The 15,566-nt window shown below is 44.6% G+C and overlaps 3 protein-coding genes across 11 annotated transcripts in view; 2 read left to right on the forward strand and 1 right to left on the reverse strand.

The window, feature by feature from the left end:
* TDRKH (tudor and KH domain containing) overlaps nt 1-560 on the forward strand; it is a gene marked incomplete at its 5' end in the record, with an annotated part of 31,520 nt that extends 30,960 nt beyond the window's left edge. For all 7 annotated transcript variants that reach the window (XM_082346544.1, XM_082346546.1, XM_082346545.1 and 4 more), the window contains 2 exons: nt 72-159; nt 333-560. In XM_082346544.1, coding sequence (XP_082202670.1) covers nt 72-124 — 53 coding nt within the window. In that variant the 3' untranslated portion in view covers nt 125-159; nt 333-560. The remainder of the gene's footprint in view (nt 1-71; nt 160-332) is intronic.
* A 1,974-nt stretch (nt 561-2,534) lies between these two features.
* The window catches only part of RIIAD1 (regulatory subunit of type II PKA R-subunit domain containing 1), a 52,256-nt gene continuing 39,224 nt past the window's right edge, over nt 2,535-15,566 (reverse strand). The window contains 5 exon segments of the mRNA XM_082346862.1: nt 2,535-2,793; nt 3,451-3,536; nt 4,031-4,206; nt 5,081-5,155; nt 5,157-5,217. Coding sequence (XP_082202988.1) covers nt 2,651-2,793; nt 3,451-3,536; nt 4,031-4,206; nt 5,081-5,155; nt 5,157-5,217 — 541 coding nt within the window. The 3' untranslated portion in view covers nt 2,535-2,650.
* MRPL9 (mitochondrial ribosomal protein L9) lies at nt 8,436-15,446 on the forward strand. Of its 3 annotated transcripts, XM_082347114.1 has the most exons (7): nt 8,436-8,610; nt 8,770-8,926; nt 9,395-9,519; nt 9,738-9,788; nt 11,742-11,843; nt 14,724-14,807; nt 14,921-15,446. In XM_082347114.1, the coding sequence occupies exons 1-7, from the start codon at nt 8,470-8,472 to the stop codon at nt 15,053-15,055; spliced, it is 795 nt and encodes a 264-aa protein (XP_082203240.1). In that variant the 5' UTR covers nt 8,436-8,469; the 3' UTR covers nt 15,056-15,446. The 3 variants fall into 3 exon arrangements, with proteins under 3 accessions (XP_082203240.1, XP_082203241.1, XP_082203242.1); XM_082347115.1 differs by lacking the exon at nt 14,724-14,807; XM_082347116.1 differs by lacking the exon at nt 11,742-11,843 and having other exon boundaries at nt 8,437-8,610.

Genomic DNA, 15,566 nt, shown 5'->3' on the forward strand with positions numbered 1-15,566 from the left:
CCCTGAGCCTCAGTGGCAGTGCCTGCTAAATTAGGGCAGTATCTAACTTTATCCTCATTTCCGCTAAATAGAAGCTGCCTCTATGTCTGGTGATGATAACCTTGAAGATGACTACTTACTCTGAAGTCACCTTCAGTTGCCTCAGCCATCCGCTTTGCGGTAAGTAAAGCTATCATCTATCTGTAGCAACAGGAAAGTAATTAGGGTGACAGCAGGGGCCTTGCCTCTTCCCCATAGCCCATCTTACTACTACTTCTCTGCAGCTGCTTTCCTGCAGCTTTACTTTCAGACTGAGCCCTTTCAAGCTTTTTGTGTCTTTGTGTCTTTGGCAGGATTTGGCATAAGATTTGGTGCCTGGAGAGAGGAGCCTGTGATAGAGATCAGTGCAGTTCTTCCTTCATTATATACACGATCTGGCTTGCTGTGGACCAAATGCATTTGCTCCTTCCACTGGACTACCAGAAAGTGTGAGGGATGGAGGGAGACAAACACATGCCCCTACTCCACCACCACCCCCTGCGCCCCTTCCAGTGTTTGAGTGCTGCTGCGCTACTTCCAGCCTGCTCAGCGTCCAGCTCGTTCCCCTCGGCCAGTCACAGAGCACACTGCTGCTAGGCTGTGTCCTTTTGAGGCTGGGAAACAGCCAGGATTTGGTTATTGGAAATGATGATTCTGCAGACTTCTGACTCACCTCATCAGGTGACTGGTTAAGGAGAGTTTTTTGAGTGGTGAACTCAAAGACTGCAGTTGAGTCAGGCGGCAAAGGCAAAAATCAGCATAATTATATTGAAAAGCCTCGGGAGGTGGGAAGAGAATACTGCCTCCCAGCCTCAACTGCTGATATGTTATTGGAGACAAGTTTTTTGAAACAGTGCTCCAACTATTTCCCATAGTTGAGAGGTAACTCAGGAAATATTCTAAATTGCTGGTATAGTATCTATAATATATATGTATACACACACAGTCATAGAGAGAACTTATGTAGCTGTTCAAATCATTTGGGGGGTCCTTTGCTGAATAAAGTTCTCAAGAAAATTATTTAAAACTAAATGCTGGTTGAATCACAAGGTGGAAACAAGTCTATGGGTATCTTGTGAACTGAAATCTGGTGAAAACTGCCAAACACCTCACACAGAGGGGCCCATCTATGAAACATCTGTCCCTCTCACGCACAGATCATATTCTTGCCGTGAAGCAACTTCAGAATTAATCATTCACTAAGACCCCACCTAAAAGGAGTAGATAGGATTCTAGAAACATGGGTTCTAGGGATAGATCTTTGTTGTGAACTTGCGGGGCCTGTTTCCTTATAGCATCTCTCCATTTCTGACAGTATTTTGAGGATCCAGTGAGAACTGTGAAGGTATTTGAAAGTAATGTGGGTGGTAGAATGATGGCAAATGAACTTTTTTTTTTTTTAAAGATCAGCAAGGTAAAGTAGAAGACTTAAAACTAGTATATAAGGCTATCATATGCCGGATTTTTTAAATCCAGGAATTAGTGACATCCACCCCTATACACATGGCAGCTATATTTTACCATAGACACAATTTTCAAATTTTATTGTCTTAGAAAAGTCTCAGTACCAAGCAGCAGAAAGGCTTCAGTGAAGGAGCGTCTCTGAGTAGCTTGGGTAGTCCCACAGGAATCAGTGAAGGGCTGCCATTGATATGACATTTCAGACCTTGGCTGCACTCACTCAGTGAAGCAGGCTCGGCCCTGGAATTGGAGCTGCTGTACAACAGGGTCATGAGGCCAGTTAGTCCCCAGTTTCCTCAGCCTTTACGCCTTTTTTTTTTTTTTTTTGGAATATTTATTTTTTTAATTGAAATGTAGTTGATTTACACTGTTGTGCCAATCTCTGCTGTACAGCAGAGTGACTCAGTTTTACACATATAGACATTCTTTTTTTATATATTCTTTGCCATTATGGTTTATCACAGGATACTGAACATAGTTCCCTGTGCTATCAGTAGGACCTTGTTATGAGCCTTTACTCTTGAGAGGTCCCCTGATAGAAAACATTCATAGGACTTCTTGCTCTGGAAAATGAGTAGTGTCTCATTCTTAACTGTAGTTTGTCACTGTGTATGAAAGCCTGTTCCTTTAATACGGCCTTTAAGCCTTGTCAGTTTACATTGCATTCTGATGGGTTCCCTAATCCAATATAACTCTCTACTTCTCCTGCTTCCTGGGATGTTCCTCCCCTTGGGCCAGTGCCACAGGAACCATGTACCTTCTCTGATTTCCTCCACATCAAAGAGAAGGAAATAGCACTTGTCTCCAATTTGAACCAAAATATATGGATGAAAGTCTCCCAGTAAGGCTGAAGTCTTCCTGAATTCCCTAGTGCTTGGTTTTGCTGCTGGCAGGTGCTCAGATGGTTAGAATAAATAGGGGAAGGCAAAAACTGAAAATCCTTGGATCCTTTCTTTCTCTGGCTCAGGCCCCTTTGATCTTTTCAGTCATCAAATGTTTATCTATCTATCCTACAATGAATTCAGCTCTGTAAGGCTCAAAGGAACAGTGAACACTTGAGAATTGCACTACCCTTTATTCCTAAGATGGAAGGTGTTCTGAATCACATCCTGGGCCCCTGGTTCTCATTTATCAAGGCTCCCAGCCCTTCACAGAGTAGGAATAAGCATGTTCAGGGAGGTTCACTGGGCAGGTGGCTTAGGTCCCTTTCAAGGGGATACACCATAAAGATGACATTGTTCCAGGGAGGAAGGGCCGGGTGATCTGGTCTGACCACTTCAAAGCCCATGTAGCTGAAGGCCCGTAGCAGGGCACCTGTGAAAAGAGAGAACAAATTAGAACACTCTGAAACTCAATACAACTGTTCCCCCAGCCTTGGCTTCTTCCAGTAGGAAATGACTTAGGGGGTGTGGGAAACAGTGTAGTGCAGGCACTGGGATGATGTGCTTTGGAGTCAAACAAACCTAGACTCTAACCTGGCTGGAGTTTACTATACCGGGATGGCATAGTAAACTCTTGACCATCTTTGTCTTTTATCCAATGAAGTATAAACTCCTTGAGGGAGGAGGTGAAGTTTCTGTAACGTGTGCCTAGCATCTGGTTAATTATATTCCTATCCTGCTGGCCTAATGCCTGACCCTTTCACTCTATAGGTGTTTAATACACTTGAGATCCTTTCTGTCCTACCAGCCAGATCCCTTGAATGGCTTCTTTGTCATTTCACCAGTGCTCCTTCAGTCTAGATTCTGATATCTACGTGCAGGGCCTTCCTCATAGTCTAGTTATGACTTGAATGAACAGAATGCTAGATGCCTTAATTTCCTTGGTGGGGAGTAGGGGGTGGGTGTTGAATCCCTGAACTGCCTGAGCATGCCCTTTTTTAAAGAGTGAGGGGAAGAAGGTCTACAAAGGAAAAGTCACTTGTCAGCTGCTTCAGCACAAAGGGCCGGGAAGGACAGAGCAGATCCCCACCTCTGTCATTGCGGTTGTTCTGGAAGTTTACAAGCACAGAATCCACATTGGTCTTCTCCTCCACATACTCCAGTGTTGCAGTCAAACTAGGGACCAGAGGGAAGATGGTCAATGTAATGTTCAGCAAACTCAAAATCCAGAAAGACACCTACTTGCAGCAGAAGAAATGTTATTACTCAGTTTTTCCTGACCCAAGCCAGGAAATGAAAGTTGCTAAACTAGTTTTGATAGATTTTTTTCTCTGAAGCCAAGGGATTATACACTACTGGACTGACACCCATGCCGTGGAAGGGGCTTGGGGTGAAGGGGCCACTCTATAAAGACAAACAGCTAGAGAGCACTACCTTTCAACTATTTATGGATTCCCACTTGTGTTTCTGAATCAGTTTAGCAACCTCCCATGGGCTGTTATCCTTTGAACCCCAGATCCTGGCTCAGCTCACAGGCTTGTTCAGTGGTTTGAATGTATCCAGCTCCTGAATAAGCACTCACTGGTTAGCATGCCCACTACCTGATTATGACATAAGAGCGAAATCCCCTAACCTCTTTCCTCCCCTCTCCCCCATACAGGCTCAGTCACCTTTCCCGGCTGCCTTGATCCAAGGCCCGGTATGGGATATCTAGGAAGAGTCTGTGGTCACAAAGAAGGCCGTGCCAATGGGCAGAGGTCTGGGGGGTGAGGCGGAAGTGGAAGTCTAACTGCACCGGGTCCTGGTGAAGCAGGGGGTCAGTAGCCAGAACCGTCAGGTTCCCAGCCTAGAAAAGGAGTAAAAATGAGAGTAATAGTCTCCTATTTCTGTGCTCACCTAACCCTCAAATCATATCTCAGGCCAGTTTGGGTGTGTCTGTGGAAGCAAGGCAGGGGCTGATGGAGAGCCTGGGAGAAGTGGAGCCAAGGTCTTACTCAATATCCCTTAGTCCTGGGACCTAACTCTGTTCCTATCATGGAGTTCTCTTTGATACAAATAATTTGGAATCTGGAGTCAATGGAGTATTACTGCCTGCTGACCTCACTCGGTGTGCTCTAACCACTCAGAAACTTATATTTACAGCAGAGAGCTTACTCTTTAAACAAAGCTGTGCCATCTATTTACTGTCTCACTGATAATACTCTTCTACTTTTTTCCATCATATAAGTTTTCTCTAAATTCTCCCATTTCTTACTTAAAATGCATAGCTCATACCCAGGCCATCTATTTACTACTGTCTCACTGATAATACTCTTCTACTTTTTTCCATCATATAAGTTTTCTCTAAATTCTCCCATTTCTTATTTAAAATGCATAGCTCATACCCAGGCATGTTATTGAGATATGATACAAAGGCAAGGGCAGGAGTTCTGGGTTCTAGTCCCAGAACTTAGCTTAGCATCTAAACAGCTTTATGTCTTAATACAGTCTATCTTTGTTTCCACTTTCTCTTTTCCCATCCTGCTTTTCACCACCAGCCCTAGGACCTTGCCTTAAGATCTCTGGACCAGAATCCTTGTCTATAAAGGAGCTTTTACACATGAGCTCCGAGGTCTCATCTAGCTCTAGCTTCTTATGATTTATTTTCCAACTAGCTAATGTCCCTTTGCAAGATGTCATTACAGCAAGGGGCTACCATGTCACAGCATCAGTCCACTTACCGAATGTAATTCTTTAAGCTGGTCTTGATCACCCTGCTCGCTGCTTCTGCCCCCCTGAAGGCCTACTAGGGACTCAGGAGCACTGAAGGCAGCAACGGGGTCGGAGTGTCAAGTCCTCCTGTTCCTTATAAGTGATGCTGATTGGGAAAAAGAGGTCCAAATTATTTTATTTCTGAGTCTGAGATGGTGAAAGACTCTTAACTTCCAGGTACACAGGGCCAGGCTCTGGCACCATCTTCTGTATCTTATGTGAACCAACCTATCTGTTTCCATTTTCCCAAGCCAGCCAGATAGAAAAAGTTTATGAAGCTCCATGCCAGCCTTCTACCCTATTTTGCTATTATCATCTTTTGCCACTTGGGAAGTTCTTTCGAATTCTTTTTTCTTTACAGTTTATGTAAACAACTACAAGTAGAGATGAAAACAAGTACCTTTTATAACAAGGCAGCATCTTCTCCCGGAGGGTGATCCGGTATTTGTAACAGTAAAGGTAATAGGCGTATGGTGACCAGATCGGGTAGCGGTAGTTCCGTGTTTTTCCCCTCTTGATATAAGAAAGGGAGTAGATAGAGGGGCGCGACCTGTTACAAGGCAGTTTCTTCGTTCAGTGCCTCCCCAAGGCAAAGTGAGGTTCAGGGATGGGTGGCAGAGGTTCAGGCGACTGGTGCCATTGTGACACGGTGAACACTATGACATGGACAAAGCGTCAGCCCTTACATCACCTCAGGACTCCTCTCTGCTGCTCCCTACCCCATTACCCCCTTAGGTAGCCCCAAGGCTCCTGTTCAACTAGTATGCACTTCACAGCTATATCAGAAGTTAAAATACTTTCACTTCTGTAGTGGTTGGTAAACAGTCCTGGCTGACCACTTGTGCCCACACAATGTGGGCTCCTCTCTGGCATGTGCACGTGCAAACACACACTTCAGCAACTAAAGGGTTGGGGTCTGACACTGCAGGAAGCTTCTAAGGCCCTGATCCAGCATCTGACCTGACTGGTTGGTTCCTGGTTCCTATCAGTTAAATATTTTTATTATCATCCCTACCTTTAATAAGCCAGTGGTGCTACACGTTGTTGAACTTTCTCATTGCCTTATAGGGTAGGAATCACAAACCAAATGCCTCCGGGGGCCTGGACAATTAATGGAAATTAGTGGAGCTGCGGGGCGGGGCTGAAGCCAAATGAAAAGCTCACACCCTAAAAAAAAGTGACACAATAGCTCCAAACAGCTGCCATGCAGGAATGCAGACTCAGTGGTACCAGATCATATGATTTTTCAACAGAAACTGGAAAGATAGATTTTTGTGATAAATTTCTCAAATTTTTAAAAAATATTGGCTACTAACTTAAAAAATAAAAATTGTTGATTAAAAAAAAAATCAACATGGTGAGTCAAATTTGGTTCTGGGGCCACCAGTTTGAGACCTCTGCATATTCATTTATTCATCCATTTAACAAATATTTATTGAGGGCCTACTATGAGCTTAGGATACACAGTAAACAAAACAAAGATCCCCTGCCCCATGGAACTTCTAACAGTGAAAGAACAAACCTAAACACTAAGCACAAGAAAATTATTTCATATGTTAGATGGTAGCTGCTATGGAGGAAAATAGAGTAGAATAAAGAAGGATCAGGAGTGTGAAGGGGGTGGGGCAGTTGCAGTAATAAATAGGGTGATCTAAATAGGCCTCATTGAAAAGGTGACATTTAATCAAAGACCTGAAGAGGGTGAGGGATTTAGGCCAAGTGAACACCTGAGGGTAAAAGCATTCTGTGTCAAAGCAACAGCCAGTGCAAAAGCCCTAAGGAGAATGTGTCAAATGTTTTCCACAAACAGCCAGGAGTCCACTGTGGGTGGAGTAGTATAAGCTATAGGGAGAGTATAAAAAGAAGAGAGCTAATGGGGCCAGATCATTGTAGGGCCTTGTAGACCATTGTCTGGCCTTTTTCTTTTACTCTGAGTAAAGGGGGAAGTCATTGCAGGTTTTGGGTAGAAGAGACATGATCTGACTTGTGTTTTTAGAAAGATTCTGACTGTTGTAAATAAACTGTAGAGCTTCAAACGATGTTTGTTAGGAGACTATTGCAGTAATCCAGGAGAAAGATAGTGTCTTATTCCAGGGTGGAGCATTGCAGGTGATGGGATGTGGCTGGATTCTGGAAATAGTATAAAGGTAGCACCCACAGGATTTCCTGGCGTAGGAGAGAAGTTGAGTCCAAGAACTGAAAGAATGGAGTTACCATCAACTGAGAGGGGAAAGGCTGCAGGTGAGGCACTATGGGGCAGGGTATAGAGATGGATTTAGTTTGGAGCATGTTAACTTTGAATTGTCCATTAGACCTATAAGGGGAAGATGACACGCAGTTGGATATTCATGTCTGGAGTTTAGAAGACTAGGGTGAAGACAGAAATTTGAAGTCATTGGCATATAAATGGTATGTTAAGCCATGAGACTGAATGGGATCACCAAGAGTGTGTACATTGAGAAGAGTAAAGATCCAAAAACTGAGTCCTGGGGGCACTCTGAGAAGTGGGGAATAAAAGGGAAATCAGCAAAAGAGACTGTGAAGGAAAATAGTGAAGTAGGAAGGAAATAAAAACAAATTGGTGTCCTGGAAGCTAAAAAAGTGTAATTAGGAGGAGGGACTACCGGTCAAAGGCTGTTTATGTGTCAAATAACATGATGTATAGAGCATCTTTCCATAAATCTCTTCTGCCAAACAGACCCTATTCACTCCATTTATATGGTTTACTCCCCAGTACTGAGACCCTCCACGGAGGGAACCGTCTCCCTTGTGATTTAGAATTCTTTAAACATGAGCCTAAATACTGCAGTGTCACTATTAAGGATTAGACGACTTCCTGGGGCTTGCAAGTTTTCCAGAGGATCCCATCCTTCCACCACTTTTAGGCAGGTTTGAAGTAAGGAAAAATGAGAGCAGCACCCTCTCCCCTCAGCATCCAGTTATCACAGAATGTCAGAATTGGAAGTGCCCTCAGAGAACTACTAGAGCTCAGTCGAAGCCCCCATCTTAAATACAAAGTGAAGCCAAGAGGGAGAGGGTGTCTTTCCCGGTGTCAGTGCACCTAACAGTCACTCCACTATGTGTCAGTGGCTACGGGTGTCCCTCCCCTCGAAAAGAAATTGGGAGAAGGGAGTAGAGGAATGCTGAATCGTGGAGCATTCATCCCAGATCTCTGGTCTCGAGGCAGCCAAGTCGCAGCCCAATCCGGGCCCGGGCTTCCCCCGGGCTTCCCCAGGGCTTCCCCCGGGCTCAGCTCGGACAGAGCCGCGCCGGCTCAGGCGCTCCGCGGGCACCCGGTGGGGGCCTTTCCTGCCGCCGGCGCCGGGGGCCTTCTACGCCTCCATCCGCGCCCGAGAACATGGCGGCGGCCTCGGGAAGAGCTCTGCTGCGGGCGGGCACTGAGCGGCTGGTGCGAGGAGGGGTTTGGGAGCTCCTCCGGCCGCGACTTGAAGGGGGCACCTCCGGCTCGGAGCGCGACTTCAGCCTGTCTCACAGTCGGGTGAGGGCCGGGTGTGCGTTCTGGGGCTCCTTGACTGGGGCGCGTTGAGACCTGGCGGGGCGCCGGCCTGCGGGTGGTGGGCTCTCCTTGAGGGGCCGGCGGCCAGAGGAGGAGGCTTCTCCGTGGAGACTCGCTCACGCTCGCTCCCCCGGCCGCCAGGGCACGGTCATTGTGGAGCGCTGGTGGAAGGTGCCGCTAGCGGGAGAGGGCCGGAAGCCGCGCCTGCACCGGCGGCACCGCGTCTACAAGCTGGCGGAGGACACGAAACACCGGCCCAAAGACAACCTGGAGCTCATCCTCACGCAGTCCGTGGAGGGTAAGGCCCCGGCAGAGGTGCTTCCTGTCTCAGGCTGGGCCTGTTTGGCATCAGCTTTTTTCTGCCTTTTCACTAATTTGGGGGAATGACCAGCTCATGTTTGAGAAGAGGAAGCCACAAAAAGTACTGTGATGGTGACATTGGCCTCCTACATAGAAAATCAGAACAGGAATGCAGCAGCATCATTAACAGTGTGTGGGGAGAAAGAGGCCTGACAGTATGTGCCACAGATACTGAAATCCCGTGATGGGACAGTGCTTCACTTTGTACAGGGAATATTAAATTTCTAAATCAGGACCTAAAGAAATGAATTAGAAATCTCTTAAGTGTCGTCCTAGTGAATGCTAATATTTCTTCTAGGAAGAATAAGCACTGTGAGAGAATAAGAGGTCTTTTTTCCTTCGATCGTCTCGTTTTTTAGGGACTGCTCGATAATTCTGATCCAGTGTCTCTGTTCTCTGTTGGCAGAACTTGGAGTCCGAGGTGACCTGGTCTCAGTGAAAAAATCTGTAGGCCGTAATCGACTACTTCCTCAAGGACTGGCTGTATATGCATCTCCTGAAAACAGGAAGCTGTTTGAAGAGGAGAAATTGGTGAGCCCAGAAGACGGCAGAGGGACTTGGAGGACGTAAAACCTTAAGATTACCTGTAGCAACTTCTTCGAGTCCCTACTTCATTTTCAAATGAAGTAGAGACTAGAAGAACAGGAATTCAGAAGCCCAGCCTATGCCGAGTGTAGCAAGAGTTTGTCATTAGTTACCACAAACTCATTTTTCTTTTTTTTTTTTTCATCTGTAACTTTCTTTTCTAGCTGAGACAAGAAGGAAAATTAGAGAAGATCCAGACCAAGGCAGGTGAGACGGTGAGTAGAAACATAGAAAATCTTTATTTATTGGTCACCTACAAAGTCACCAACCTCTTCCTGAAAGACTTCTTGATTTCCTTGAAGTCTCCTGATTTCAAGCACAAGGTAGGGGCAAGGGGAAGTGTTGTGGCTACCATAACTGGTATTGAGATATCCTAGGATATCCTGATCTGTTGGGTGAAGTGCTCTAGTTTATTGAGGGAGGCCCCAACCTGGGTACCAGGGGACCCATGGAAAAGTGAGATGAGGACTCTGCCTTCGGGGTTGTTTACAGACAAGTTGGAGAGAACATAGACACGTGAGAAAGTGATAAACTAAAGGCAGTAAATTATGAGTGACATGGACCAAAATGGATTAGGGTGATTGGGAAAAGATTTTTTTCAGATGGGATTGAATTAGGCCTTATGGGATTAGTAGGCTTTGGATAGACCAGGAGGGTGGGAAAGGTATTCTTAAGGGAGAAAAAGTAGATAGTTAAGGCACGTTGTTGTTGTTTAATTTTAAAAAAAATTTATGCAATTTTTAAAGGTTACACTTCATTTACAGTTATTAAAAAATATTGGCTATATTCCCCATGTTGTAGAGTACATCCTTGTAGCCTGTCTTACACTCTATATCTGTGCATCTGTTTCTTTTTTGTTATGTTCACTGGTTTGTTGTATTTTTTAGATTCCACATATAAGTTATCATACAATATTTGTCTTTTTCTGACTTACTTCACTTAGCATAATGCCCTCCAAGTCCATCCTTGTTGTTGCAAATGGCAAGATTTTGTTCTTCTTTATGGCTTAGTATTCCATTGTGTGTGTATGTGTATGCACATACATATTTGTGTGTGTGTGTATATACACGTATACACCACATCTTCTTTATCAGTTCATCTGTTGATGGACACTTAGGTTGCTTCCATATCTTGGCAATTGTAAATAATGCGGCTGTGAACATTGGGGTGCACGTATCTTTTCAAATTAGTGTTTTTGTTTTTTTCGGACATATACCCAGGAGTGGAATTGCTGGGTCATATTTTTAGTTTTTTGAGAAACCGCTATACTGTTTTCCACAGTGGCTGCACAAACTTACATTCCCACCAACAGTGTATGAAGGTTCCCATTCTTCTACATCCTCGCCAACATTTGTTATTTGTTATTTGATGATAGCCATTCTGACAGGTGTGAGGTGATAGCTCAGTTAAAGCATGTTTTAAAATAGAGAGTAGACCAGTCTAGCTAAAACAGAGGACTTCTATTAGGAAATATATGACTGGAAAGAGGGTTGGGGCATGATTTACAAAACATCTTTAATCCTCAGCTAATGAACTTATACTTCGTTCTGTAAGCAGGGAGGAATTGTTATGGTGTAGGGGTGGGATTGAAGGGCCAGAATATTGTGTTAGAACAGTCTATGAAAATCATTCCATCCTGAGATGTACCAGCAGCCCCCATTGGTGAGCCTAACCTTGGTTTTGGGGGGTTTTTTTAAAAACACTTTTTAAATTTTTAAAAAAAATTTTCTTTCTTTCTTTCGGCTGCGCCAGGTCTTAGTTGCAACATGCAGACTTCTTAATTGCAGCGTGCATGTGGGATCTAGTTCCCCGACCAGGGATCGAACCCGGGCCCCCCTGCTTTGGGAGTACGGAGTCTTACCCACTGGACCACCAGGGAAGTCCCTGATGAGCCTAACTTTGACATGGCCTGTTTCTCCTTGCTTAGGAATAGCCACGTATAGGCAGCATTTCCTTCCAGAGCATCGCTAAAACATCTTTCCATAATATCAGCCTTGAGACAATGAGAATTTTTATCTTTCGTATTCATCATCTCACCTATCTTGGCTATGAGGCAGAAATTGTGCTTTGCCTGAACTCTCAGATTGTGTGGCTCTTGGCCTCTTGCTAACATGTTTCCTCTCCTTGATTACAACTCTAACTTATCTTCTGGGTATAATTCCTCTCAGACAGTGAGATTTCTGAGAAGATGTCACCTGCAGGTAGGGATGAAGAACAATGTCAAATGGGAGCTAAACCCTGAAATAGTTGCCCGCCACTTCCTCAGAAATGTGAGTATTCCCAAACACTGCTCTACCCCTGAGGGTGGAAAGTACCCCTGGGAAGAAGAAGCTACCCCAGGATTGATCCCTCTGTTAGGAAAGGGTGTGGTCATCCAGCTGGAGTTACAGAAAGCATTTTTTTTTTTAATGGAAGTATAGTTGATTTACAATGTTGTGTTAATTTTCTGCTGTATAGCAAAGTGATTCAGTTATACATATATATACATCCTTTTTCGTATTTTTTATTATGGATTTTTACAGGATATTGAATATAGTTCCCTGTGCTATACTGTAGGACTTTGTTTTTTATCTATTCTGTACATAATAGTTTGCGTCTGCTAATCCCAAACTCCCAATCCATCCCTCCCCCACCTGGCAACCACAAGTCATTTCCCTCCCACACCCGTGTAAACCAATCAAGAACGCTTTCCCTAAGTTGGACAGCCTCATGTAAATCAATGCAACCTGCCCCTTGGCAACCACAAGCCTGTTCTCTACGTTTGTGAGTCTGTCTCTGTTTCATAGATCTTTTTTCTAATATAAATTTATTTATTTATTTATTTATTTATTTTTGGCTGCGTTGGGTCTTCGTTGCTGCACGTAGGCTTTCTCTAGTTGCGGTGCGCAGGCTTCTCATTGCGGTGGCTTCTCTTGTTGTGGAGCACGGGCTCTAGGCGCACAGGCTTCAGTAGTTGTGGCATGCAGGCTCAGCTGTGGCTCATGGGCTTTAGAGCGCAGATTCAGTAGTTGTGGCGCATGGGCTTAGTTGCTCCGCGGCATGTGGGATCTTCCCACACCAGGGCTCGAACCTGTGTCCCTGCATTGGCAGGTGGATTCTTAACCACTGCGCCACCAGGGAAGTCCTGTTTCATACATCATTTGTGTCATATTTTAGATTCCACATATAAGTGATATCATATGGCATTTGTCTTTATTAGTTTACTTAGTATGATAATCTCTAGGTCCATCTATGTTGTGGCAAATGGCATTATTTCATTCTTTTTTATGACTGAGTAGTATTCCATTGTATATACGTACCACATCTTTTTCCATTCATCCGTTGATGGACATTTAGGTTGTTTCCATGTCTTGGCTACTGTGAATAGGTCTGCTGTGAACAGAGAGGTGCATGTATCTTTTTGAATTATAGTTTTTGTTTTTTTTTTAAAAGTACAAACAGATTATTTTTAAAATTTATTTATTTATGGCTGTGTTGGGTCTTCATTTCTGTGCGAGGGCTTTCTCTAGTTGTGGCAAGTGGGGGCCACTCTTCATCGCAGTGCGCGGGCCTCTCACTATTGCGGCCTCGCTTGTTGCGGAGCACAGGCTCCAGATGCGCAGGCTCAGTAATCGTGGCTCACGGGCCCAGTTGCTCCGCGGCATGTGGGATCTTCCCAGACCAGGGCTCGAACCCGTGTCCCCTGCATTGGCAGGCAGATTCTCAACCACTGCGCCACCAGGGAAGCCCTGAATTATAGTTTTGTCCAGATACATGCCCAGGAGTGGGATTGCTGGATCATATGGTAGCTCTGTTTTTAGTTTTTTAAGGAATGTCCATACTGTTTTCCATAGTGGCTGTACCAATTTACATTCCCACCAACAGTGTAGAAAGGTTCCCTTTTCTCCACACCCTCTCCAGCATTTGTTATCTGTAGACTTTTTTTTTTTAATTTATTTATTTATGGCTGTGTTGGGTCTTCGTTTCTGTGCAAGGGCTTTCTCTAGTTGCAGCAAGTGGGGGCCACTCTTCATTGCTGTACGCGGGCCTCTCACTATCGTGGCCTCTCTTGTTGCAGAGCACAGGCTCCAGACGCTCAGTAATTGTGGCCCACGGGCCTAGTTGTTCCGCGGCATGTGGGATCTTCCCAGACCAGGGCTCAAACCCGTGTCCCCTGCATTGGCAGGCAGATTCTCAACCACTGTGCCACCAGGGAAGCCCTATCTGTAGACTTTTTAATGATGGCCATTCTGACCAGTGTGAGGTGGTAGTTCATTGTACTTTTGATTTGCGTTTCTCTAATAGCGATGATGAACATCTTTTCATGTGCCTGTCGGCCATTAGTATGTCTCCTTTGAAGAAATGTCTGTTTAGGTCTTCTGCCCATTGTTTTTGATTAGGTTGTTTTTTTGTTGTTGAGTTGTTTGAGCTGGTAGTATATTTTGGAAATTAAGCCCTTGTCAGTAGCTTCATTTACAAATATTTTCTCCCAGTCCATAGGTTGTCTTTTCGTTTTGTTTATGGTTTCCTTTGCTGTGCAAAAGCTTGTAAACGGTCTCAATTGTTTACTTTTGCTTTTATTTCTATTGCCTTGGGATACTGACCTAGGAAAACATTGGTACGATTTATGTCAGAATGTTTTGCCTACGTTCTCTTCTAGGAGTTTTATGTTGTCCTGTCTTATATTTTAAGTCTTTAAGCCATTTTGAGTTTATTTTTGTGTATGGTGTGAGGAAGTGTTCTAACTTCGCTGATTTACATGCGGCTGTCCAACTTAGGGAAAGCGTTCTTGATTGGTTTGCAGGGGTGTGGGAGGGAAATAACTAAGATGGTCACATAGAATCTGAAGACTGATAGGAGAAGATGGTGGGATCATTTATTTTCTCTAGCTAGGGAAAACCTGAGGAAATGTGACTCACTGGAGAATTTTTACTTTTGTGGATGAAGTGAGTTTGATCTCAAGCCCTGTTTCTCTTTGTGACTCCACCTCCCTTTCTGAGAAATTAGGACTGAGTTATTCTGCCACTGTTTATGGAGGTTTGTGCCTTTCCATGGGATCAGCCAGGGTAAACCCCCCAGTTTTATTCACCCATGTAGAGGAAAATCTAGAGGTTGCCTGGAGTGGCAACCATGTAATCAGAGCTCCCTTTGGCTGTGATTTTTTTTTTCAGCTTGGTGTTGTGGTTGCCCCACGTGCATTAAAGTTACCAGAAGAGCCTATCACACAGAGGGGCGAGTACTGGTGTGAGGTGACGGTGAGTGTCTCACATCCTGTCTCCTTTTTCTCACTGGGTAGAAAGCTGGGATTGGATGGTGTTAGTTCGTATCTGCCCCACTGATCTGAAGATTCCTGTTGTTTTGTGTACAGGTAAATGGGCTTGACACTGTGAGGGTACCTATGTCTGTGGTGAACTTTGAGAGGCCCAAGACCAAAAGATATAAGTACTGGTTAGCCCAGCAAGCCGCCAAGGGCATGGCCCCCACAAGCTCCCAGACCATCTGAACCTGTTCTACCTCGAAAGCAGCAAAGCAGAATCAGAGGAGTGGTGGAGCGAAGATGGGCCAGCACCGTGATATCACTCCCAGCTCTGACCAAACATGGAATTTTAGAAAGCATATGGAGACAGCGACAGCAGACTAGACTGAATATACGTTGAATTGTCCATATTTGCCAGCTTCAGCGTTTATCACATCTAGCATTATTGGGGCAGGCCTACTCCAGAAGTACCAGGCTGTAGATTTGATAAGCTAAATATTAATAGACCAAAAGAGTCTAGATCTATTTAGCCTCTTCCTACATTGGAATTCATTGGAATAAATGATAGAGCTAGCTCATTCTCATCATCCAAACTAAACATTTGTATCCGAAAAAAAAATAAAGAGGTTGTGTTCTTTTTAGGTGTTGTTTACTGGACTGAGTAGACTGGAGACGGGACCTCTAAGTGGGATGTCCTCTTGAGCCACTGGGGTTTACTGCTAAAAAGGAAAAAAGAGAATACATTTGCAGGCTACAG

The sequence above is a fragment of the Balaenoptera borealis genome (assembly GCF_965194805.1).
Source record: "Balaenoptera borealis genome assembly, chromosome: 1".
Classification (NCBI taxonomy): Eukaryota; Metazoa; Chordata; class Mammalia; order Artiodactyla; family Balaenopteridae; genus Balaenoptera; species Balaenoptera borealis.